The sequence below is a fragment of the Pomacea canaliculata genome, linkage group LG5 (assembly GCF_003073045.1).
Source record: "Pomacea canaliculata isolate SZHN2017 linkage group LG5, ASM307304v1, whole genome shotgun sequence".
NCBI classification, from domain to species: domain Eukaryota; kingdom Metazoa; phylum Mollusca; class Gastropoda; order Architaenioglossa; family Ampullariidae; genus Pomacea; species Pomacea canaliculata.
In genome coordinates this window covers 6,991,471-7,018,294 of record NC_037594.1, presented here as the reverse complement: position 1 = coordinate 7,018,294, position 26,824 = coordinate 6,991,471, and the positions used below count along the sequence as shown (strand labels likewise).

Below are 26,824 nucleotides of genomic sequence, written 5' to 3'. Positions count from 1 at the left end.
TTCCAGCATTTTTAGAATATCATTTTTATAAACTGTTTAAATAAGGCTGCCACGTGCAGGTTATCAAAGCTTCTTGCAGACTAAATATTAATCAAAGATTGGAATAATGATCTTGATTTCCTAATCTTCTCCTAGGACAGAAAATTCTCAGACTGCATGCTGAAAAATTTATTTTGACGCTTGTTTTGGGGCAATCCGGTTTTTTTTTTTTTTATAATTTTATGCAACAGCACTTTAATATCCACGCCTTTAAAAGGCTTCTTAACTGGATATCAAATGTTTGACTATGGTAAATGTTCCATAAAACTATCAAGCATAAACCTGCTAAACTTAGTCAACAATATGTTTACTTAAAAATGTTCATAAAACGAGCCGTCGGAATCTTGTGGTGAACTAGTTGACCAAGGGAAGTAACCACTGGTACAATAGTCCTATTCCATCGTCTTTGTTACCTCCCCGTGTAAATTTTTTCTTTTGTTCTTTCACAAATTAGGAATTATCCCCATGAAGACTTACATCCTATGAAAAGTGAAACCAATAAGCCCTGCGTTAATCAATAATAAATGGAAACTAAAATTACTGATCATTTTGATACAATGCAAGATAAAATGTTATTTTCATTGAAATGCTTATTTTATTCAAAATGTAAGAAATAACTTCCACTACCACAATCAATGCATATTTTTTACATATATACATAATTCCAATAAAACCAAAATATTATATACTCCCCTTTTCGTAAGTTACTCATCCCCATCTCCCCTTCCTAAAAAGAAAACCCCAAAATACAAAGCACAGCAGCTAAAAGAAAGAAAGGTTGTAAATAGGTATTGAAATAGTTCATGCAATCCATTTTTATGGATACAACATTCTTTTAGCTAGCATAATGTCAACATTAGATTTTAGGCACACAGAAACAAAACGAATTAATGGCAGTTAAATTTATGACACAATTACAATAATAATTTGCCTTTTTTTTAAGCATGAATAACTTTATAAATAAATAAAAGAAAAGCAAGAACCTCTGTTGCCAAACAGCCCATGTAAACATTTTCAGATTACATAAAATCTGCTGGTACTAAAGCAATCTTTGAAAATTAATAAGCAACATTATTTACATTATGTATTATCTACTATCATCGGTAGAAATAATGATAGTTATGATGACTAAAAAAAGGGCTCAAAAGGGAAGCTTCAGATTTTTGCCAGTGATGCAGATGTAAAACTTCAAGGGTTGCAACTGCTGTGTGCCAATGGAGTCAAGAAGCCACTCTCGTTTAACTGTCACAACTTTGTTATGCTTGTACTGACCTGTTTAAGCAAGGAAACCATTTATATTAATTTAAATGTTATTTAATTTCTTACACTCAAACACATACAGAAGAAAAAAAACCGACATATACTCAGTGGCTGTGCAAGCAGTCTAATTTGCTTAGTAATTATCTCTAGCAGCATTAGCTTTTTTTAAGTGACATAACAATAATTTTTAGTAACTAATTTGGGTCTGCTAATAGGATGTTAACTCCTAACTGGTTTTTTTGTTTGGTTTGATTCTTAGTGTTTGGCACTATTAATATAGCTTTGTCCATGTTCAACTAAAGTATAAATAGATAGTAGAAATAGCTTAATCTACAGTCTGTGACTATTTATTCTTTCATGGCTAATTTGTGAATACCACCTCACCATTGAAAAGTTCCGTTTCAGCAGGTGTCACTGGCTGGGCCTCAGAGTCAATACACCGCAGCACCAGTTTGTCTTTAGCCGGGTGTTTTGCCAGATACCATGGGTCTTCAACAACCTCTGCCCCACTCATCTGCAACAGCTGTCTCATCTCCTCTTGACAGCCAATAAAGTGGTCATGTTATCAATGGTCACTGATAAGATCTACATTGTATTTACATATGTGCATGCAAGAGCGAGTATGCATGAGGTGAGCACAAAGGCAGAAGTGTTGATGGTGTTACCATTATTATTATAAAGTTGTAGTTCCAAGTGAGAGGAAACAGTTATGAATGTATTTTAAATGCAGTGAAATTTAAAAATAACATGTAGAAAAAAAAACCCAACTAAAATCGATAAAAAAGAAAAGAAAAAAAAAACACACTTGCAGCCAAATATGAATACAGATATGTACTTAACTCTCAGTAAGAAACCGCTGCTTTTCACATAAGAAACTTCGAAAATGACTTACTTTTCGTCATGTCAGGACTGGAACCAACACATGCAAAAGAAAATCCCTTCAATAGAGGTTTAGTTGCAAGGCGGGATATTCTGGGACCAAAGTGGGCTTCTCCTTTAACAGTGTCTCCTTCTATCTCGTAATCTGCCTGCAATGACAATGAAGTCAGTTGAATGATAATTAAGAGTGAAAGAGGTTTTCACAGGGGCATAACGATTGGAGTAAGGTCATCAATTTTTATCTATTGTTATTTGATCATGCAATTTTATGTTACCTTATTAACATGCCTTTTTCAATAAATTGATTGTAACTGAGATTTAAGCTTGCTTAATCACTCAGAAAGGGAATAATGTTCTTCATACCTCAGGCAAAAGATGGCCTTTGCTCAAACAATCCTGCACCCAGGCAAAGCTTAGCACCCAACATCTTCCTGCAACACCCTGAAAATATTTCAGGGTTCGCTCACATATTCGAATAGCAGGGTCTGAAAAAACATAAATTTTAATCTTGTAAGAATACCTTTGCCACTGTCTGAGCTAATGCCTGATGCTTTTATTTACGTTTTGACTGAATCAGAAAGAAACTGAGAAGCTGATACAACCAAAGCAAAATTCTGAATGGGTGAACCAGACAGTAGATGCATTCCTGCAAGAGACCAAGAAAAAGATGGAAAGGAATGACAGTGTCCAAAGTGAAAAACCAAATAACTCCAAAAGAGTTTATCTACCCTCCCACTACCCTTTCCAGCAACAAGAACAAATCCACAAAAATCCACAATTACTCACCATCATGTGCTTTCATGATGACATGTGTGACACAGTCATTGAACTTGGCATAGACCTTGCATTCATAATTTTCTGCCAGATTTCGCAACAAAGACTGCAAACAAGAGAATTTATCAGACTACCCAGAGTCCCTCTATGCAGATTGACCCATTGCATCTTATGCAGTCAAAGACCAAAAAGACATGAATATTGTGATATCCAGCTTTCACAGTAATGACAATAATGATTTTTAATGTAATTTAAGTCAATAAGAGCTTTTATCTAACATTTTTGCTGAATGAATCATCAATGTAACGTACAGAAGTTTCACTTTTTCTCACTCACCAACTTCTCAGGGGTCAGACCAGAAGCAACAAATCCCATACTCTTCCGTTTCCATTTTGGTTCATCCTCAAAGCTATGACAATGATGAACATCATCTTCACCCTTATTTTCCTCTTTGCTGTCAGGCAAACTGTCATCACTGCTGCTGCTGTTTTCATCCCTTTCCAGCTCATCACATTCATTCCCCTCTAGAGATAGTACAGAGCAATGTGAATCAGCCACTTTTACACTGGTTGGGGTATTTTTCCTGTCCTGGATACAGACATCAGAAAGATGTGGCAATATCTCCACAGGGCTTGGAGACTTTGGGAGGAACTGAACTGTCTGCCCACTCTGTATACTTGCAAGTGTTTCTTGAAAACTTGGTGAAGAATGTTGACATTTCAGTGTTTCAGCTTTAGGAGGTATAGATGCTTGTGATTCTGGAGTTATTCTGGAGGCTTTGGTTACTAGGACCTCAGAATCTTGAGAGTCTTGAATATCAGCATACATATCTTCGTCACTCTTCTTTAGTGGAATGTCTACAGCTCTATCTGATACAAACTCCAACTGCCTGAACTTTGTCATTTTTGTCAAAGATCTCACTTCCGAGACATCCATGTCAAAGATAGACCGAGACAGGATGGCAGTGTCTTTACGTGCCAGTGAAGGTTTGATGATCGGAGGTGGGCTGGGTGACAGTGGGCTTGGGAATAACTCATTGCTTTCATCATTGCTGTCAACAATCTCGTTACTTTGCTCACAAAGTGATGCATGAGGTTGAGGGGACAGTACAGCTGAAACAAGGATTCTTTTTATTGAATTGTCAGTTTCAGATGATCTGGCAGTATATTTTTATAATGTTTAAGAATTACAGCCATGCGAATAATGCAGCCAGCTGTTAGGGCATGGAGAAAAAAATCGCTGGGTTAATATTTGCTCCAGCGGGTGACTGGAAATCTATTTACCCAGCAGTAAATGAGCACCCTATCTTTACTATTAATAATCTTGTAATTCTTAGTCAAAATTGTTGAGGGTTTTAGCCACCTCTATCTTGATAAATATACTGGGGGTATTAAGGACCAGCCTTTTTAAAAAAGTAACAAATTTACACTTGTTAATACTTTTGTGATCATTTATCAATGATGTCAAACTAAAGCTAAGCGATGAAAAAATAGAGGAAAAGAATAAATTAACTACCGAATATGAGACTCCCTAAAACAATCACTTTTGCTTAATCTGTCATCTGCTGACACAATCCTTGTTAAGAAAATCTTCTATGAGTGCTATTCCTAATAACAGTCAAATCAGGGTTCCCAGGGACAGGGATGGTGCCAAGTAAGGACCTTATAAGGACCTTTTAAGGACCTTTCATGCATTCGTAAGGACCTAAGTGAGAGTCATCAATGCTAAAGTTTTTCTCTTGTATGGTCGGAAAGATGTATTATTTATGAATCTGTGGTCTTCTCTATGTTCTCAAATACATGTATTTCTAGTAATAAATAATCAAAGAGTTAAGTTTGATGCCTGTCTGCCATATTTAGATTAGATAACTTAAAAAGTGTCCTTAGCGCGCTGATAACATACACCGTTAATGTTCCAAGTTTTCTAGAAATCTAACAGGGTTCCCAGGGATCAGGGATGGTGCCAAAAAAGGACCTTAAAAGGACCTTTCATGCATTCGTAAGGACCTAAGTGACAGTCATCAATGCTTAAGTTTTTCTCTTGTATGGTCGGAAAGATGTATTATTTATGAATCTGTGGTCTTCTCTATGTTCTCAAATACATGTATTTCTAGTAATAAATAATCAAAGAGTTAATTTTGATGCCTGTCTGCCATATTTAGATTAGATAACTTAAAAAGTGTCCTTAGCGCGCTGATAACATACACCGTTAATGTTTCAAGTTTTCTAGAAATCTAAGTAATAATAATTGCAAAACCTGAAAGCCATTGTTTGGTGTAATACAAAAGTCAGTTCACGTGTCTCTCTCTCGCACACACACTCTAACGGGAAGAGAGAGAGAAATAGAGCTATGCACAGTAGTACTAGAAGATCAAAGTTCAAGAAAGAGTAAGTTTCTAAAGACCTTTTGAAAAAAGAGTGTTTTTTGCGAATACGGAAGGACAACTAGTGTTGTACAGATGTGTAGACCAAACATTTTCTTGTGACTACAAGGAATGCCAAGGCTTGAAGGATCAGACGAGGAATGAAAAGAGTATGATCCTAATGCTAAACCAAAGATGGAATGAGTCGAAACTGTCAAGCATTACAGCCCATTTATTTTTGTTAACCTTGAGATATTATTTAAGCATTCTCATTATACATACATGTAACACATGCAAACATATACTTATACATAAACAGCATGATATACTAATACATATAAGATTAAGATTACAAAATGACAAAGCAATCCATCTACTATAAGCAAAAGTTTCATTGATGAAATTCAATTCTTTGTCACCCCTACAGCTTTACCGATACTAAACAATACAATTTCTTTACATAACCTAATTTCCTCTAAATAGTTCTGGTTTTTTAACATGTTCCATAGCATACATGTACAGAATTGTGCAGGCTTATTTAAAACTGAAATAAACATTAATTCTGAATGTCACAATTCAACACCTTTTAATTTCTTCCTGTAATCTATCAATGTCTGACTGAATCTTTGTTATCTCCTTCTTCTTGTCTTTGGCTAACAAACGCATGTTGTTAGATCTTTCAATAAGTGAAAAACTTTTTTGCTCTTCAGCCTGGAAACTATGTCTGTCAGCCAGTTCCAGCAGGTGTCGTTCTTCGGCACTGGTGGTCTTTAGCCTTTTTGTGAGTATTACCAGCTCATCTTCTAATCTCTTTCTGTGGACCTGCTTTTCTTCTGTTTCCTTCTGCTGCTTCTGCTCAGAGAGGTAACGTTCATACCTGCCATAGGCACTAGAAGCGGATATTATCAGTGGTTTGGAGATCTCAACATTTTCCACCCCTCCCACACTGTGAATATGATCAAGAATTACTCTGCGTGCTTTTAGTGCAGTCTGGCTAAGATTGTCAGCTACTGTTTCTTTGTTGAATGAAAATCCTCTTTCCACTGTAGCTTGACCATGAGAGAGTAGGAGTAACTGTCTGACAAAAGACCACAACACCAGAAATTCTGCTTTTCCAGCAAGGGCATCATAAAACCAACTATCCACTATAATTGTCAACTTACTGGACACACTTGCAGAGCTGGTCGGTGCCGTCTGATTTTGAGCGGGCTGTGGATGTTCTCGATGACGAAAGTAATCAGTTACACAAAAGCGCGCATCTTTCAGAAATACTTTTATTTGCCTTTGGTGTCTTTCGGTAACCATGTGCTGTTTCAGAACACTTTCGCCCATTGATGAAAGATTCAGAGATATTTTGCAGGCAGCACATCGTGCCAAATGTTTATCGCTCGAGTCTTTTATTAACCAATCTTTATACTTGTCTTCCTTTAGCCACTTCTCCTGAAAAGAGCACTTCCCCGGCATCTTTCAAATTGTTAAGCAGACAAAGAAATGTGGTCGACACGACGAGAGTGAGCTCGCGAAAGGCCGAAACGGACGTTCCCGCCGCGAGCGAGACTGGGTAGTCATGTGATTAAAATAGCAATGCGGCGAAAAATCGTCGGTATTCTGCGCCAAAGTCGACTCCGGAAATAAATTTGTGGTAATATTTTATCGATAAAAGGACTTAAAAGGGTCACAGAGAAAATGCAAGGACCTGTGTGAGAATTTGAAAGGACCGCATGGCAAATAAAAGGACTTAAAAGGCCTTTCGGCGAAAATTCAATATAAAAGGACTTAAAAGGACCTTGCAAGGACCTGGGAACCCTGTCTAAGTAATAATAATTGCAAAACCTGAAAGCCATTCTTTGGTGTAATACAAAAGTCAGTTCATGTCTCTCTCTCACACACACACTCTAACGGGAAGAGAGAGAGAAATAGAGCTATGCACAGTAGTACTAGAAGATCAAGGTTCAAGAAAGAGTAAGTTTCTAAAGACCTTTTGAAAAAAGAGTGTTTTTTGCGAATAGGGAAGGGCAACTAGTGTTGTACAGATGTGTAGACCAAACATGCGGCGAAAAATCGTCGGTATTTTGCGCCAAAGTCGACTCCGAAAATAAATTTGTGGTAATATTTTATCAATATAAGGACTTGTAAGGGTCACAGAGAAAATGTAAGGACCTGTGTGAGAATTTGTAAGGACCGCATGGCAAATATAAGGACTTATAAGGCCTTACGGCGAAAATTCAATATGTAAGGACTTGTAAGGACCTGGGAACCCTGCAAATAATGCTGGTTTATCTACTAACACCTTCTCAATTTTTTTTTTTTTACTTCTGTGGGTTTGTGTCGCTGGTATTCCTCTATTCATCCATGTCACCTAGCAATAACATTTTTCCACTTCTTATATTATTATATTAATATGATGTATTAATTAATATTATGTTTCAGCCGATCAACATCGGTGGCGGACTCTGGCTGAGGCCTTATGTGCAACCTGATGCACGAAGAGGATTAGATAGATAGAATTAATATTATATTATTTAATTATTTTATGTATAAATTAATATGATGTGCTTGCATGCCTTTATGTAAGCTCCTTTAGTCTGGTTGATGCTGGAAAAAGATGCTGTACAAATGTGATGTTTTTTTATTATTCTTATTCTTATTATTTAACTCTTGGTTGTCTTGTTTGTAGCCTCATTGTCACTACAGCTTCACCGTGTTTAGTACTTTCAGAATACTGTTGCCCAACTAAGATATTTAAACATCAGAATAGTACAACATACAAAAGTACAAAGCTGACATCACAAGCCTTTAAAACAACTAACCTTTAAAACTTACTAACATTCAAAGTTGTTCTTTTTCCTAACAATGTTCACAGATATTAATTTTAAATAGAATCTCTCAAACAATTGTTAACCAAAATAAAAATTTAGAAAGAATAAATTAATTTTTTTACTCACGTTCCCAAACCAAATTTCTGTCAACAACATTCTCATCCTCTTTTTCATCTTCGGACTCCTTTGGCTCCTGCACAACATCAGGTTGCATGGAAGAATCCTGCAAAGGAGCACATGACTCCAAAAGTCTTTGCCCATCAGAAAGAGACTTGAGACTTTGTGTGCAGATATCAGGTGTGAGTAAATCATCATGCTGAAGCATATGAAGTTTAGCCTCCTCTCTGGCAATCTTTTGTCTCAGCTGATCCAAATCGGCCTCTAGAGCCTGCTGTTGCTGTAATGAGGTACATGTTAACCCTTTAGCTGACAGTATACTCAAACCTTAAAATTGCACAAAAGTAATGAGGGGTAAGGGGTGAGGGAAAGTTTTATTTCTCTAAGTGAAATGTAAAAAATCCACCTCATCACATTGCATAAATTATTTTGCGTGGACTTTTGTGAAAACTCAAGATGATATTCTTTGAATGCTTGTAGATTTATTTTAATACATGAAGAATATACAAGAATTTACAAATTAGAAAAAAAAAAATCTTAAGAAAATCACCTGTGTGGTTAGAATTTCACTCTGACTTGACAATGCGCTGGAGGACAACTGGCAACTCAGTTCCTCTTCATTAGAATATTCTACAGAAAAATTGATATTTTTAAAACACAAGCAAATCTGAAAACAAAGTAAAATATGCTATCATAACCTGCTGAAGTCGTGCTTAACAATCACAGCAAAACATAACAGTTCTGTTTAACAGGACAAAACAAATCCCCACAAAAATAGAGAGAGCTGAGAGAAGATGGGAACTGACCATCTGAAGACTGACTGTCACTGTCTGAAAGTAAGGCAAAATGCTTCCTCTTCTTCACACACACCACCTCATCATCATCAGACTCTCCCTGTGTGAAACAACAGTCGTGTGCCAGGAATGGAAAATTATCTACATTTGACATCTGACAGCTACAAAAACTTAGACTGGTTACTAATGACTTCTATTGTATAGAACTATAGATGCAAAAAATAACTTGTACACTTGCTTATGAATGCATGCAAACAACACATACAATCCACACAGTCAGTGTTAATATATTACAGTGCTGAATTTAAGCAATAATTTTCTTAATATGAAGTAGTCTCAATCATATTGATCATGACTAGCATCATGATGGAAAAAAATTATCTTTTTCAAGTCACCTTACTTTTTTTTCTTTTGCATTGTTTAAATTGCCTTGCCTATCATTTGATGACAAAATTAATATTACTTTAGAATGGATTAATCTATGCATGTGTGCTCAAGCATGCATTCTTTGTATTTGTTCGTATGAAGGATTTTTCCAATTATGAGAATTTACAAAGTAAAATTGTATGAAGCATCATAGAAATCTATATATATAAACAACACTTACATAACTTTCAGTGGCTACTGGACATTTTCTCTGGACAGTCAAGGTGAAAGTCTCCTCTTCAGACTTTTCTGTCTGTGTTTGTTGCACCTCCAAATGGCTTATCCCCTGATCTCCTTTATATCTCTGGCTTTCTGGTGTGAAACTGTCACCAGATATTTTATCATTTTCTTCATCATTCGTATGTTTATCATTTAAATCCAACATTTCTCCATCCAAGTTACTGTAGCCAAGATCAAAATCTGCTGGAGGTATAGAGGCATTATTTACTGTTTTGAGGGAAGCCTCTTTCCGAGAAAATGAGTTCTGCAAATCATTGATGTACTGTTCAGTATTTACAGATGGCTCACAAGCAGCTTTAACAACCTTATCAATAGAATACAAACTTTCCTCATTATCTTCCACCTGAAGATTATCAATATATGAAAGATTGTTCAAACTGTTGTACTTTTTGGAGGCAGCAGTTGGTTCTGCAACCTTCTCAACAGAAAAAGAGATTTCCTGCTCTAGAATGTTTGGTTTAAAGGATGCAATGTTGCCTGGTGATCTATATGCAACACAATCACTGTTTGTCCCACATTGATTAGCCACAGGGCTTTTAAATCCACGAACAAGCGACATTGTAATATCAGCATTTTCCACCGTAGCAAGACCTCTTTTAGTTCGTCTTCTGCATTTTGGTTTGTCATTTGTACAACTAAGTGAATGGTCTTCCTTCTCTGCCCCATTGTTGTCTTTCTTTTCAGTAGTTTTGGTCGTAATGCTTTCTTCACCAATTAGGATGGGTGTCTTGTCAGAATTAGCAAGAACATCTTTGCACTCTCCAGACAATACTGAGGTGGATTCAACAGCCTTGCCAATGATAAACTCCACTGTCAAGTTTGATGAAGCTGAACACACATTTACACACTTTTCTGAGCAATCAGCTACATTTGCCTCTCCCATTTTCATATCACTATCAGCAGCACATGCTTCGAGATCTGAATCCGTGACAATTTTGTTTTCATAATCAGTTTGAACAACTGAGTTTCTTTCTTTCACTCCAGGTTTTCCCATGTTAATTTCATCATGCTCAGAGTCCAGACAAAATGACTTTGACAAAGCTCTTCTTGCATGTCGAGATTTATATCGCCTTGTTGCCAATGGCGTCTTTGAAGTAAGAGGACTGCCCTCTAACGAAAAACACTTCCTCTTAGGTCGCCTTATTATTAATGAAGTGTCTTCATCACTATCGGATGAAATCTTGGTGACTAGTGATGGAGCACTATGAACACTTTTCCCTGATTGGGAAGTCAGTGGAGACTCCAAAACCTTTCTCGCTAACCTTTGCTTCAAAGGTGCGTCTATCCTTTCTGCTAAAGTTTGATCTAAGTTATCTGCTTCTGAAAGTTTCCTCTTCCTGTTGTATGCAGGTAATACCAAGGACATTTCATCAATATCTGATGCTTGCAGTGCTGTGGACAGAGAGTTAGAAGTTTCTTTCAAAGGTCTTGTTTCCAACAAAGAATGAGGAGACCCATCTTTACCACAATGTCCAGACCTCATTTTCTTTCTTTCTGTTGTTTCTGGATCACTGCCATGCAGTTTATACTTTAGAACAGTCGGATCTTTGTCATCACAGCTCTTCTGCCTGTCAGCACAAAGATGGCTGAGCTGTTTGTTTGCTGTGTTATTATTTAGGCTGATAGTTGTAGCATTATCACTCACTTGCCTGTTTGCTGCATTTTCTTTTACTCTGCAAGCTGACATACCACCAGGCTTTGTTCCCAATGCTTGAGGAGGCTGGAGAATGGATTGACTCGGGTCTGTATTTTCTGATGAAAAAGAACTTAAGGTTTCTTGCAATGGTGACTGTGAAATCACAGACACCATTTCCAAACCACCACCTTTGTTTTTCCGGTCCTGGAGATCTGTGTTGAAATTTTGAAGATGTTCAGAATTTTGGCTTTTCTCAAAAACTGCTACATGGACCTCTGAAATCTTATTAGCACTATCAGCAGCTTTATGCTCTTCAATTTCGAAAGATTCTGCAATACAAGTAACAATGGAGTCTTCTGTCATTTCTGTCTCCTTTGTGTTTACATACTCAATACCTATTGCCACAGGATTAATGCTAGTTTGCCTCTTGTCATCAAGGGCATGGCAATCTTTTGAACGCTGGTCCACTTTCTCTTCTTCCATGTTTTTATCAGTGCCCTGGTTCACATCAACTAATTCTTGTCTATCAGTTACAGATAATGAATCAGTAACACATACAGAAGAACATGGAGCTGAGCTGTCTTCCAATGAGTTTAACTCTGAGACCAATAGTTTTTGAGCATCTGGTAGCAAATCTGCTAAAAAGAAAAATAGAAAAACAATATCAAAATAAAAATCAGGAGACAACATTTTTGAAATTTTCTAAGGTTTCAAATAAAAAATCCAATAATAAACAGCCAGAAGCATTGCTCTGTTCAGGTGTTAGAAGACCATTGAGAATATACCTCTGTTGAACATTATTTTACTAGAACTGACTATTAAAAAACCCATATTTTTTAAGATACATTTTTGGTTATCCACTTTTTTGTCAGGTCAACCCCAAACTTTTTAGTGTTATCTAAAGAACAGATGAGATCAGATACTAAAATGCAGTATTTTACAAAACGGCATCCAAATGTCATATTCAATGCTGAAGTAACCTTAAGATTGCTAAAACACACCCACCCAAGCAAGTAAGCATGCACCCACCACATGCTAAAATAAACAATAATAAGCACACGTGCCAGTTTCTTGTACCTCTCTCATCATGTGATCTGTGCATTTCTGGACATTCTAGATGCTCAGCCTCCATGCCATCCTTCTGGTTATTCAAGACACTGGTTTCCTGTTCGAAACAGACTGTACCATCTTTATTTTTAACAGGAACATGGCCTGCTTCTTCCGCAGAAAGTCTGGCTTGAGAATGCCTTGTTGCTGTCAAGGGTGTGCAAGGATTTAATGAACAAGATTGAGCTTTACCCTTCTCTGTAAGTAAGCTGTCAAATTCCACTTTCTCTTCTTGGGGGCTTCCTCCATTTCTTCTACCAACTGCAGGACCCCTAAGTCTTGATGTTTTTGGAGAAACAGTTGATGTCAGGCCCCTATTCTGTCTAGCCGTGTGCAGTCTTGGTGAGCTGAATTTGGGCAGCAACATGGCAGCTACAGGAGATGGGAAAACAATACTGCACAGAGAATTTTCATATGACTGCTGTGTTGCAAGAGCCATGCCACCGGTGTCACATATTGCTGTGTTTACAGAGGAATCTCTGCTGTCAGTATCTGTTACGCTGGATAAAGCCTCTTTCTCTGTCTTTCCAGATCTTTTTGCTGTGTCTTTCCTCTTTGAATCTGATGCATTGCTTTTTTGAGTGTCAAAACTCAAGTCAGGCTCTCTCAGAGCATTATTATCTCTTTGCTGGTCTTCACTGTGCTCAGAAAAACTTGTTTTCACTTCACAAAGAGGTTCAACAACAGCAAGATGGTCTCCCTCGACATCATTTTCAATGTCACCATCATCAACATTGTGCTCTGTGCTCTCCATGCTAGCACATGCCTCTTGAGTGCTAAACAGCAAAGTATGATCCTCAGCTCGATCAATCTGAGAAGCAAGTTTCTCAATCTGTTCTTTTATCTGACTTCTGTCTTCTCCACCATATTGCATTTTCTCCTTTTTCTCTGCTACTTTTTTCTTTTTTTCCCCGGATGTGTCTCCCATGGCTTTATTTGATCCACCTTCTGTTGGCGGCAAACTAAAGTCTGGCACTGAAGTAGGGCTTTCAGAAACTTCTTGTGCTACAATGCTTCTAGACAAGCTTTGTAAAGGAAAGTCATGAACATGTCCACCAACCTTGAAATCCAGTAACTTCTCTTGCATCTGAGCATTTTTGTTTTCTGCTGATTGCGTGTTACCAAAAGGAGCAGTGGAAAGATTAATGTACTTTTCAGATCTATTCAGATTAGCTGCTGGTTTTGTCTTGGACTTATTTTCTTTGGATCGTGAACGTCCCTTTTTTTTGAGCAAAGGAGTATTGCTAACTTCAAACAGGTATGGGTCATCTGAAGCAGGGAGTGTTAGCTGAGCAAAGGATTCTTTTTTCTTAAAAATCCTCCGAGATCTTGGTGGACTCACTAGGACTGGTTCTGGTTTGTCAACAGAGTTCTCTGGCAAGGCATCTGGCTCTTTGGCATTTACTGGTACTTGGTCAATTATAGAGCTTTCCCCATCACCATATTTCTCAAATTCACAAGGCAAAGGAATCTTGGAGACATCTTCATGTTTAGGTTGGACAGAGTCTTCACACATAAATCCAAAACTCTCTTTATCCTTATTATCAACAGGTGAGCATTTTTGCACATTCCGATATACTTCCTTTGTAATACAGCTATCAGCAAGATCCTTTTTTAATGAATTTCTTGTCCTTCTACGACCTTTAATTTGCATTTCTGCACATGAATCATGCTCATCATTTGCTTCTTTAATATTATTTTGGGCTAATGTATCATTTACAAGTCCTGTAACCACATTCTCATTCTCTTTCACACTTTCATCAGGATTAGGTGGAAGAGAAGCAATCCAGTTTTTGACCTTACAGTTAGAGGACACTCTGCTCAAACGCCTGCTGTATGTTCTTGTCACTGGTGGTCTTGGCTGAAGGAATTGCTGAGTGGACGACACACTCTGGTCACTTGAATTTTGTGAAGATTTCTCTACCTGTGCAGAGTTTGGGTAACCAAGAAGACCAGCCTTTGCAGTGTGGTCTTTTCCCCTTTTCTTTCGTTTACTTCCTGTGGTGACTGAACCAATATTTTCTTTCTCCAGGATATCATGAACCATCACACACCTCATTGCTGAAGCCTTGGAAACATCAGTCAGACTCCTTGTCTCAACAGCATCAGATGATTGCTCTTTGCTGTCAATTGACTTGGTTTTTCCTACTCCTGTCTGGCGGAGCTGACACAAGTTAAGCCTACCAGATATGTTTTCATCAACATTTTGTACATTGCTTGTCAAACCAAAAGATCCTTCATTCAAATACTGCACAATTTTATCAGTATTAGAATTGCTGGTTTCTTCTGAACGCTGTGTTCTACATTCTGACCAAGTGGGACAGCCATTTGTGCCAGTTGCAGTAGAAGAGATATCAACCAGACCTTGTTTGTCTTTCAATGCAGCCGGCGATAACCTATAGATGAAAGAGTATAAAATTTTCTTTTACAGAATGTTTTGGCCTCAACACCACGTTCTTTTAAAAATAAAAATATTACAAATTTCTTATGCACCTTCACGCATTTTATGCATCAATTACTTTAATAGTATTTTCACCATATCCAGTAAAGATAACACTCTAAAAAAAAAAAAACTTGGGTAGGCAGAGAGGCTTATGATTTCTTCTATGAATTGCTTCAATCACACAAAAGGAGAGGACATACATGAAGGCTTTGGTTAGCTTACATAATAAAATAACATCTGCAACATACTGACCATAGTAATAATAAACTGGGGTCATTTGGTCAAGGGAAAACAAAATGTTAGATACCTTACAGTAGTGTCTTTGTCATCGTCTAGTAAACTGCAAATGTCTGAAGGAAAAATACATGATGCATTATTGAATAACTTGATGCTAACAATCAGAAAAAAACGATTATTATTTTAACTAAAAGCAAATAATAATTTAACCTGCCTGCTTTTTGTGTCTAAAATATAAAAACTTAATGATTTCCACCACTTTTCTTACAAATAAAAAATGCCAGGTAATGCATGTTACATAAGCTAAAGAAAAAAACAAAACCCCACTACAGACAACTCACAGAAATTTGAGGGGAGGGAGCGAGAACTCTCAATTGTGTCCAGTTTCTAAAAGAAACCTTTGAGTTTGAAAATTAATTTCCCTCATTTTGCAGTCAATTTGAGAAATTGTTCGAACAAACAAATAAATAACCTTCTTTTTGAGGTTGGTCTGAATGTCTCTCAGATCTGCTTTCCTTGACTTTGGTCTACAAAAGATGCAATAAAATCTATATTAATTCACAGCCAGGAGTACAAGATCTGTTGTTTTATTATGAACCTTTCACTGCCGCTGCCAACTGAGCAGGGGACTTAAGTTAGTGCTGAGGCTCATCCTTCTCTTAAAGGAACAGGCAAGTTCAGTTTAAATTTTAGATACCGACTTACTGAATGACTTCTGTTTAAATTTCGGGTTTCCAGTTAAAAAAAAGATAAAATACAGGCAGCGTTCTCCGAGTCTGTCGTATTTTATACTCTTTTATAAAAGAAAACAAACTAACCCTAATTCATGAGCAGCCATTTGACAAGAAAGGTTTTCCCTGTCCTACCTATCTTATTTTGTTCAGCTCTTTCTTGCTGTACTTGAGTTTAACACTGTACAGCATGGTCTCCTCATACATGATGCTATTCAACAACACATGAGAGCTGTGTTTTAGATGCAATTGTAAGTAAACGGTTGTTTTGTAACCTGAAATTTTGAATGGAAGCAATTTATATCAATCTTTATCATTAAAGTACAACTTGCCAGTTCACTTGCCCTTTCTTTTGCAATGTATTTGCTACATACGAAAATAAAGTTTTTATTGTAAATTCTTCACACCAGCATATAAAAGAATAAACAGCAACCAATTACTGCAAATACCTTTCTAAGTCTTGACTTTTTAGTAATGATCTCTGGTGTGCAAGGAAAGAAACTCTGAGGCCCTTTCGGTGGGGAGACTGGAACGAAGAAAGTCATAAAATTCAGTTCACAATTTGTCTAAGAACTTCTCCAAATATAAGAACTGTAAAAATGCCACAGCATCTATAACTTACATATCCAAAAAAGATCACTACTATAAAAATTAAACTTAAAGCATTCAAATTTGCCTCGCATTTTAAACCTCGTAAAAATCTTATTATATAGAATCAGATATAGTAATGTCTCTGGTGAAAATGATTTTATTGATGATTGCCAAGAATATAACTACTATGAAGCTTCAAGTGAGCTTGGAGTTGATTAGCTGTGTCAACCTAATTACAATCAACATGATCTCAAATAAGCACATTGTTTACTGGATCTTACATGTACACCCAGCATCTTCTTGAAAGGCAGAAATAAGACTGCGGATGCTTGTTACAATGTTATTTAGCTCTGCCTTGTCCTGCAGACTCCTGAAGTCAAGACATTTCAAAAGATAGAAACAGGCAGTAGAAATTATCTCACAATTGACAATGTTCACATAAAAAATAAGAAAAGGTAAGAAAAAAAAAAAAAATAAGTGAAAACCTAGTAAACAAATATTATTAAAAAATAATATTTCTTGAACTATTTCACCAAAATTGAAGACAAAGCAAACAACATCAATGTGATTTAAAAAAATTTTAGTAACAAGAACAGACTTTCTTAAATAGAATTCTAGACAGAATACTACCCTGTACACAAAATATCTGTGGCTAATTTGAATAGCGCAAATATCTTAAATATACATTTTTCTTTGTTGCAAGTGATTGTTGTGTATTTGATGTTTCATCATGATAAACAATTGTGTTAAACTCACTATACATATTCTATAGATGCAACATTAACAAATATTTGTGTCTTTCGTGAACCAATTATGTTAAATTCACTATATATATTCTATAGATACAACATTAACAAATATTTGTGTCTTTCACAGTGATTTTCCATCTTAGTTATAAATTGTGTGTATTACAGGAAGACAAGTAGACATTGACGGGGTTACATCAATAAAAGTTAAAAGAGGGTTGCTGTAAGAACACTTTTAACCAGTTGCTTCACTAATAAACAATGAACTCAAAGTTAAGATTTCTAGGAGGCAAAAGTAACCCTTATGACAACCCTTGCAAGTTAGTCCTACTATCCCAGTTGAAACAAAAGAAACAATCTCTTTAGAATAAATTGAACAGCTTTAAGTACTACATAACTATAAATAAAAAGGATGAGAAGATTCCATTTTTTTTATCTTACCTTTTTGACACAGGCTGTTTACACAGAGGACATGGAACACATCTTTTTGTCATTAAGAATTCTGTAATGCAAAATCTGAAACAGATCATCAGTACCTTAGTAATCACTAATAAGTTATATTTTCAAAATTATCAGAGGCTTAACCTTTCCAGCAGTGTAAAATAAACAGGTCTTTGCAAGGAAGTACTATCTTCACTCAATAGTTAGCCAGACGTAGCCAGGAAAATAACAATAACAACAATAACAACCAACTTTATTAGTACCAATGGGCAATTTAAATGGGAGGAAATAATTCCAAATGCCAAATAATGCTAAATAAGAAAAAAATTATTAACTGCTATCATCAGCCTATGTAAATCACCAGAACCTTTTGAGGTCAAACTTGCTATCTGCAGTAGTGCATTTCCAGGAAACACTACAAAAATATGCTAAAACTACTCATTCTTTGTACATTTTTTGGGTGTCATCAAACTGACAGCAGCTAAAACTGGTAAAGGCAACATTGCAAACCAACGCATGTTAATTTTAGAAAAATAATTCATAAAGAATGAGATTGTGTGGTTGTTTTTTTTTAATTGTCATCCATCATAGCAGAACCGACAACATACTTGCAAAAATGGTGGTGGCAGCTGGTGACGACAGGATTTCTCAACAGTTCCAAGCTAATCGGAAAAAAAGATATATCACCTTTATTTCTTCCATAACCAGTAAAATGTGTTACTAACTGTATAAATCAGCGAAAAACTTGTGAAAATGTGCTAGAAAGAAAAGACAAAAGACCAAAAGAATAACACCGATTTAGCATACGATTTACGTAACGGAAACCTATTTATAGATACCGTCTTCTAACTTCAATTCTGTCACATTAATTGAATGGGAAATATTTTCACAATAATCCAAAAAACAAACAAAGAATATACACATCGAAAAATCATCGCCAGAACTTACAAAGATATGGCAAAAATATGGTTAATTTATTCATAATACTGGTGGTGTTTCACGAAATCTTTTTCAAACTTGAGTACACAGGATTCATTAGATATTAACACGGTAAACTACAAAACACTAATAGCAATCACAGTAAAATACATTTACAGTCCTTACCAAATAGAACATTCTAAGTTCTTTTGCATCAGCCCCAAAATTTCTTGAATTTTGGGATTCGCCATAGCGGTTTGTTGTCGAGTGCGCTCAAGTTGTCTTTCCCGCTTGTCGACTATTCTACACTCAGACGATGAAGAGCTCCAGCTTCCGGTAGCTTAGGTAGCAGTTTGTTTGGAGGAACAGAAAAAAAAGTGAAACCTAACTCCGCACTGCCCGTTTTTGTTTTTCTGCAGTCTGTAACGGGCTCTTGTAAGACAATTATGCCCGGAATAATAACTTAGCATCAGAGTAACAGTTTTAGTGATATGTTGAGTCTATTTGTGGATCGTCTGCCGTTGCTATCACTTCGCAGACATCAGTTTTAGATTGAAGTCAACATCAATATGGCACACGACGTTCCGACTCATTCAGCTCTAATAAAGCGCGAATCTAGAAATGCAGTAGTCGCCTATGTGAAGGAAGAATGCTTGAATAACCCTAATCCCAAGTATCTAAATGATATGCTGGATGTCTATCTTGATCCAACAAAAGCTATTGACGACTATGATTCGATTACATGGTGCAAATGGTTGATTGCTGGTGGCCCGAACTACGACCTTTTCGCCAAAAAAGGTAAAACTTTGAAAGTTGGGATGTTTAATTCTGTCAGGATTCGCATTGATTTGATACACAAGCACATACTTGTTTCAACAAGAGGCGTCTGTTGATTAAGAATAACGAATTACTAAACATTCTGGGAGAAAATTATGTTGATGGTGGATGTTTGTTATAAGGCAATATTTTGCTACCAAACACTTCTGCTGGCCACTGATAAACTTCAAAAAGCATTTTATGATACAAGCAGCAGATTAGCACAAACAGTTGGACAAGGTACATTTTTATGCATTCATTGTCATCTGGTATGAAATAACCATTTTTGTAATAGTTATTTTTTTCCAAAAATAGCTACCTAGTAGAGTCAAGCATTTACAGCAAATGAGATGTATGATCACGTCAAAAAGCTATTATGTATTGTTAACAGTAGTAGTAGCAGTAATCTGGGACTAAGGTGTAAGTACTTCTTAAATGTTTTAGTTCAGAACTCTAGCTTTTACAAAAGGCATGGTTTCTACAATTTAATGTTTCTTAAGTGTGATGTCAATCTTCCCCTCTGCTTGACACATTTAAGTTCAATGTACACCAGCAAAACAGATGTCCCATTTCAATTGTGTTAAATATTTTAAGTGTGTTAATAACGTCATCTTTAATTTGTTGTCCCTTGGGGGTGTGTAATTTTAAGTACTCTAGTCTCTCACCATTGGCCCTATGCTCCACTGGGGGTGATTAGGAACAAGAAGAAGTCTCTCACCTTATCAGATATTTTTGTCTTCGTCTATTAATGTTATATCCATTACTTCCATAACCTTGGATTGATAACTCTTTTTCAATGTGACAAGAAAGATTCAGTTATCAGCTAAAAGCTTTTAGTCTGGGAGTGAGCACTCCAACTAATCTGGAGTGTCAGATGAATCCTCATAAGTAAAAGCACTGGAAAAGCATTTATTCAGCATGCCATCCTTCTCTTGATCTGAATCCACAAGACTACCACTCCCAGTTTTAAAGGAACTTGTATTACCAAAGCACTTAAACATAGTTTGAGAACTGTTTTCAGTTGAATGCAGATCCCTCAGCAATTATTTCTTGGTGATGTCTGTTAGCACTGAATGAACTGAAATCAAAAGTTTAATGTGAGGCCATTGGCTTTAACACAATTGCTAAAGTAAAAGGCAAATAAAATATTAATTCAGTACTTTATAATTATGTGAGTTGTACTAGTCTGTATAAATACTATGAAATCTTTTTGTATCTTTACTATCTTGAATGTTTTTGTTTCTCGCCTTACTTTCAATGAATAATAAAATATTGTTACTGATCTTCTAATCTATATCATTATAAATAAGAAAAGTATTTCAGGCTTATATACACAGTTACAGTAATTTGATTCATTTCTGTTATAAAATAAAAAATTTCTGGACTGATTCGGTGATTGCCAAATGTGTATTTAATGCAGAAGCCCCTAGCAAGAGTATTGTTACATAACTTATTGTTACTCAACGAAAATAATGCTTGGGTTACTAAGCATCATTAACTGTTATTAAGTGTACTTAATTTGCATATAATACATGTATAGCCTTAATGAAAACAATTCTACTATCGTTTCAACATGTAACTGTTGTGTAAGCAGGTTAATGCATCGTTAATGCATCTTGTTAGAAATGCCATCAGTCCACTGTTTGTAGAATGAGATAGGTATTGAAATTAATGACAAGGATTCCGAGAAACATTCTAACAGGGTCCTGCCTCTTCTCTTTTTTATCCACATCACTTATCCACTCACTACTTTCCCCACCCCTCTTCATCTGTCTCTTCATCTGCATGCTAACCTACCCTATCAAGAACAAACACTAACAGGTATGGAAACCAGAGGAATAATTTGCAGGGAAGTTTTAAACTTTCTTAAGTATCTAAATGATATTCACACTTTCATTCTAGATTGAGTATGGTGCTTAAGTCATTAAGTGTAGGTCAGTTTCTGTAAATCTTAGTTAAATGAATGATAATTTCCTCATGGATAGTGACAAAAGTGTAGCAAGTATGTTGTTCCTATGTCAAAGTCTTAAGCAGCTTTTGCTAAACTGAAAGCTAACCATCATTATAGTTAATTTTGAATTATTAATAAGTAGTAAAGAGTAAACAAAAATTCGCAACAGACTCCACTATCTAATTGGACAGTCAAGTGGAGATTGATTTATTTCATTTTCAGTTCGTGAGTACGACTCTTCTGTGATATGTGGACTTGTGTGGACAGCCAAATTTGTAGCTTACAGGTGTCGAACATGTGCAATCTCCTCCTGCATGTCATTGTGTGCTGACTGTTTCCACGCTGGTAACCATGAAGGACATGACTATAACATGTTCCGCAGTCAGGCAGGAGGAGCTTGTGACTGTGGGGATGTCAACGTCATGAATCCTTCTGGGTAAGAAGAACACTGTTTCTTTATTATCATCAGTTGTCTAAAAATCATTTTCAGTTGTTTCAAAGTAAATCAAGCTTATTTCTCTGTCATCTCTCTGTTGCACCATCGGGTGATCCTGTTATACAACAGGTAAGTGCTTCACCAGAATCAGCTATTTGAGTTCAGATCTCTCCTGAATCATTCTGTTCTTTCTTTGACATTGTGGAGTCTTTGCTTTCATTAGTAAGTTTTTAGTTGTTAGTCTTAACAATTCTGAAAAGAAAGTAAAAACAAATGAAAAATCTTGGAATAAGAGTATGAATTTAATTTCCTGTAAAATTCAGATTTTGATATGATAATTCAGATGCTGAAACATTTAGCAGTTCCTGAATTGTCCAAAAGATTGGTGTTTGTAGGGTGGTTGATGGCCCCTGTCATGATGTCAGTGAGAATGAGGTTCCACAGGTTCAGATCTTGACTCCAATACATCTCTCTCTGCATATGACACCTACTCATAGGGCCATTGGTGGTCTTATTAAAGTAATCTGGTTTCTTTCGTCCTGCAAGTGTGTGTGAAGGTACATTTGAAGCCTACCGTATAGCATGGGCTCATGTACTTTAATAATAATTATAAACATGATTATATAGTGCATAATCATGTTCATGAAGGTGCATGTTCTCAGCATAAGTAGGAGACTTGTATGTATTTTATGTATGTGTAAAAGGCTTTGAGGCTGCTTCTGGTGATGGTGGCAAAAGGTGCTATATAAGTTGCATTATTTTTATTTTTTGTCTGTAATGCTCTCCACAGTTTCTGTCCTCGTCATGGTCCTGAAAAGCAGCAGGCTGCTGCCTCTCCTCCACCAGAGCTTCTGGCTGTGGCACAGGCCATGATGCCTCGCATTTTTATGCGGCTGATATTCTACCTCAGAGATATCAGTGAACCAAGTAATAAACTATGTAAATTACTAACCTAAAAATGCAAGAGATGACTTTATTTCTGTCCAGTTATGTTGTTGTATTAAAGAAGTGGCAAATAAACCTAAAAGTATTGAACAAAAGTGGTTCTTTTAACATCATGACCAAAGAGTGAAATTTACTTTGTTTTAGGAAGATGTAGCCAGAATTTTGTTGCTGTTATTTATTTTTTATCCAGATTATCAGGGTACGGCAAAATGCTGCATCCTATGTGTTATAGTAGTAGTAATCACCATGCAGATTTGTACTTAGTGACAACATGCAACAGATATAAAACCCTAAACTGTGTCTGATCACTCATGCACATGACAAACTTTTATTTTCAGTTTTCCAGCTTCTACTATCAACCCCACCATTTATTGTTATCTTAAAACCCTTGTTGTGTATTTGCAGCACTAGCTGATGCTGACCAGTACTTGCTGTTCCTCCACTCCCTTAGTGACATGGGTGCAGCCATGCGTCACATAATGACCCAAGCACTTACAGACCCTGCGCAATACAAAGCTCTTATGAAGAGTGAGTGAGAGCTTCTTTGTTCTAAATATGTCAGATTCAGAACAGCTGCTAGTACATACTCAGTTTTTCTGCTGACCACTCAAATGGTTAAATAGAGACGTGAAAAAGTAAAGAAATTGTTAATATACTTAGCACAAAGTTTACAGGTATATGTGCATGCATGCAGTAGTATATGCACAGTTTTTAAGACCAATGCTAATAATTCCATTTTGTAAAGTGACGTTGAACAGAATAAAATATGAACCAAAGTGGAAGTCTCTTTGTGGAAAAATTACACCATACCTAAATTGTTGAAATTTTTATTAACTTTCAGATGACAACAATCCAGGTTATTATGAACAATCACTTTTGAAGTATGAAACTGCCTTACAGAATTTGCCTTACCCAGAAGAATGTAGAGTCGATACAGATGGCAAACTCAAGCGACGAGGATCATGTAAATTTTATTTTGAAGTTCCTAGAAATAAAAAATGGACAGTATTTACACTTTCACTTCTTTTATGTTTAGCCTCTATTCTTTTCCCTCCACGTTTTAACTACTCACTGTCTTCTTTTTCCATTTTGTGGGTTTGAAGATAAACCAGAAACTCCAGTTTCGAAACTTACCCAATACCATCAACCATTATACTAGCCTCTGCATATTGCTGCTGATGATGATGTTGTTGTTATTATTGTTGTTAAGAAACTTACTGAGTGCTGTACTCCAGCTAAATCTTTATTTATGAGGGAGCAGAGAGTCTGTGATTAGACCAATGGCATCTGAACCCAAAGGCTTGCACATTAGCCAGTTCGATGCTTGTGGGATGCATGATACTTACCTCAGTAGACCTAGCTGGGGAGGGGGTGCCTGACTCCATTGAGGATTGGAGAAGGTGCAGAGTGAGAGATGTTCACCTCCTTCACAAAAGTTGGCCCTGAGATAAATCAGGGATCTAACACCTCACTCCCCTGATGAAGTATGCTGCAGCAAAAAAAACTACCTTTACCTTAGATTAACAAGAGAATGATGAAAAAAACCCAACCCAAATATAAGTCTTCGATGAAAATGTAAAAGGTTGATAAAAAGAGATTGCACCATGACCTCTAAACAAGTCATGCACACACATGTCATAAACATGACCATGCCAGTTATTAGTTTTGTTTCTTTTTACATTCTAGGTTCCTCAGATCTGGGTCACCAATTGGTAGACTCGCATAGCAGTATGCTGGAAGAACTTGTGTTCTGGATGATCAAATGGGAGTTCCCTCAAAGCATTGTCACACTTCTCTTAGGTCTTCTGCCTGATGATACATACAAGGTCAGTGACTTTGCTTGGAGTTAGCATCAGATATTTTGGCACAATTTTGCTTACCCTCTTCCTAAGACACCACCTTCAACAAACGTTGAAAAATATTGCCACAGAGGGTGGAGGAGTCATACATTTCCTTTTATGAAATCTGTTTTGCACACGAAGGATTGTTATGCGAAATTAAGCTGTTAATAAAAATTTGCATTTTTTTTTTTAATCTGTCAGCTAAAAGAGAATTTTCCATTGGCTTTACAGAATGCATTCACTGAAGCTTTTGTCCAGCATTATAGTCGCATCTCCACAATACTTGCGTCCGTCTCAGATCGTTCAACTGTAGCCAACCGTGTGGTTCACATCAGCGTACAGCTGTTCAGCAATGAGAGCTTGGCCTTGCGCATGTCTGCCAACAACGATTTGTTGTCCACAGTCATACTAAGTCTGGCAAACATGCTGCAAAGCATCCTGGTTCCAAGTACTCTTGCAGGTTTGGGGCTTCTTTGATTCATTTTCGTTTCATTTTTTTTAATTCCATCATGTCATTGTCTAATAGCAAACTATAACATCAGTATTAAGTAGTTTTAAAGTGTTTTCTAATGCCTGTTTCTTGTGGCTAATGCAGGGGGTGCTGTCAACAAGCATCTTGTCGTGGAGTGTGAAAAGGACGTGATGAAAGTTCATTGTTACTGGCCCATCGTCAGTGACCTCATCAATCTCCTGACCCATTCCTCCGTAGCAAAAAGATTTCTGTCTGACCACGGGTTGCCTGTAATCTGGATGGACCTTGTAACAGTGCTGCAAGGTCTGAGTTTTTTTGAAGAATATTTAACTGAATTTATTGTATTTGCCTAACATAAGTGTTTAATCAGCAGTAACAGCTGATGTCGGTTTTTTTTTTGCTTGTTTGTTTTTTGTTTTGTTTTGTTTTTTTGTCTTTGTATGCCAAGTCTAAAAAGTTGTGTGTAAGATTCAGCAAACATCTGGATATCAAAATATATATCAAATATGGATATCAAACATCAAAATATCTGGAATTTTGAGTCAAAAATGTTCTTTCTCACCTTTCTGAAAAAAATGTTTATTAATCCTTAGGGAAATATATGAAATGTATTCAATCCAAAGTAGGGATCTTCCCAACATCAGAGACTTCAATGTTACATTTATATGGCTGAAGCCAGTGAAATGGTAAAGGTAAAGGTCATCCCCTAACCTTTTCCAGTTGTCAGGGTTATTAGAAACCTCACTTTTCTCAGGGCCAGCTTTACATGTAGGGGTGTCCCATCTCCTTTCTTTTGCTGCCTAACCTTCTCTAACCCTCTGTGGAGTCAGGTACCCATTCCTGACAGCTGGGTCGACTGGAAGAAGTTTACTGTGCTATGTGGGTATTAAACTGGTGTGCCTCTTGGTTTGAATGCAAGTGCTTTTACCACTCGGCTGTCTCCTTCAAGTGAAGGGGGTCCAGAAATGGAAGCATGTCAGATAGGTTGCCTATTGAAAAATAAAATTCTAGTTTTAAAATGTAACTGAAATGCTCAGGCTAGGATAAACATTGTTCACTATGTTTTTGGTACTTTTCAGGCATGAATGTCAACCAGCGAGAACTATCATACCATGTTGAATATGAACCAGATACCTACTATGCAGCCTTTTCTGCTGAACTGGAGATTTGTGCTTGCCCCATGTGGTCACTGATCAATCACTGCAGCACTCCTGTAGGTATTTTTATTTCTGGTCTCGTGTTGCTCTAAATGAAATCACAATTGAACGTGTTTATTGTCTGTCCACAACAGACAGAAATTGTCTGTATTAGGAGATCCGATAAATAAAACACTAAAAAAAAAAAACCCTCAAACATCCACGCTCAATCACCTAGTGATTATTATTGAAGGGCATACTATAGAGCGTGTTATGGGGTACAAATAAGAACATTGGAGTTTATTTCCTATTAAGTGATAAAATATAAAAGGACATAAATCAGGTGAACATCGAGCTTTTACATCTTAAACCTGTTTTAAGAAAAAGGTTTATTTTTAATTGCTCAGTTTCTGTTTGGTACAATACTGGGCTACTTTGGTAGCATCTTTAGCATGATTCGAACATGCTTTTATGGTGATTGCTTATTTTGGGATATTGTGCTTGTGCAGGACACCAAAAAACATGTGAAGTTAATGCTGCAAGTTTCAATATCTGCTCTTGAGGCTTGGTTCAAATCCATTGACTTTGGGCACTGTGGAAAGGTACACATTTTTATGTAAATTCAGGAGACATTTGTTGAAGAAGGAATATGTGCCATGAAGCATTA

The 26,824-nt window shown here is 36.6% G+C and overlaps 2 protein-coding genes across 5 annotated transcripts in view; one reads left to right on the top strand and one right to left on the bottom strand.

Moving 5' to 3' along the window:
• Window positions 1-153: 153 nt before the first annotated feature.
• On the bottom strand, window positions 154-18,851 carry LOC112564770. 3 transcript variants are annotated; one of them, XM_025239836.1, is made up of 18 exons: window positions 18,747-18,851; window positions 18,251-18,304; window positions 17,643-17,717; window positions 16,737-16,825; window positions 16,314-16,390; window positions 15,606-15,660; window positions 15,204-15,246; window positions 12,424-14,849; window positions 9,652-11,984; window positions 9,057-9,144; window positions 8,801-8,880; window positions 8,260-8,530; window positions 3,289-4,064; window positions 2,965-3,058; window positions 2,542-2,663; window positions 2,192-2,327; window positions 1,684-1,836; window positions 154-1,311 (listed from the first exon to the last, which is right to left on the bottom strand). In XM_025239836.1, exons 1-18 carry the CDS (start codon window positions 18,809-18,811, stop codon window positions 1,181-1,183), a joined length of 7,068 nt encoding a protein of 2,355 aa, XP_025095621.1. In that variant the 5' UTR covers window positions 18,812-18,851; the 3' UTR covers window positions 154-1,180. The 3 variants fall into 3 exon arrangements, with proteins under 3 accessions (XP_025095621.1, XP_025095622.1, XP_025095623.1); XM_025239837.1 differs by having other exon boundaries at window positions 9,652-11,981; XM_025239838.1 differs by lacking the exons at window positions 154-1,311; window positions 1,684-1,836 and having other exon boundaries at window positions 2,191-2,327; window positions 2,542-2,619.
• A 34-nt stretch (window positions 18,852-18,885) lies between these two features.
• The window catches only part of LOC112564234 (E3 ubiquitin-protein ligase UBR3-like), a 33,022-nt gene continuing 25,083 nt past the window's right edge, over window positions 18,886-26,824 (top strand). For both annotated transcript variants that reach the window (XM_025238912.1, XM_025238911.1), the window contains exons 1-10: window positions 18,886-19,358; window positions 21,550-21,763; window positions 22,554-22,690; window positions 23,114-23,236; window positions 23,550-23,672; window positions 24,395-24,534; window positions 24,781-25,009; window positions 25,145-25,324; window positions 26,101-26,234; window positions 26,667-26,759. In XM_025238912.1, the coding sequence (XP_025094697.1) occupies window positions 19,130-19,358; window positions 21,550-21,763; window positions 22,554-22,690; window positions 23,114-23,236; window positions 23,550-23,672; window positions 24,395-24,534; window positions 24,781-25,009; window positions 25,145-25,324; window positions 26,101-26,234; window positions 26,667-26,759 (1,602 nt within the window). In that variant the 5' untranslated portion in view covers window positions 18,886-19,129. The remainder of the gene's footprint in view (window positions 19,359-21,549; window positions 21,764-22,553; window positions 22,691-23,113; window positions 23,237-23,549; window positions 23,673-24,394; window positions 24,535-24,780; window positions 25,010-25,144; window positions 25,325-26,100; window positions 26,235-26,666; window positions 26,760-26,824) is intronic.

Excerpts from the sequence above, each read along its gene's own strand:
- LOC112564770 (XM_025239836.1), bottom strand. The coding sequence starts at position 18,811 with ATGGCGAATCCCAAAATTCAAGAAATTTTGGGGCTGATGCAAAAGAAC. Across the intron at positions 15,661-16,313 it reads AAAAGTCAAGACTTAGAAAG|ACCAAAGTCAAGGAAAGCAG; the intron begins GTATTTGCAGTA and ends CATCTTTTGTAG. Across the intron at positions 8,881-9,056 it reads TGACAGTCAGTCTTCAGATG|AATATTCTAATGAAGAGGAA; the intron begins GTCAGTTCCCAT and ends ATTTTTCTGTAG.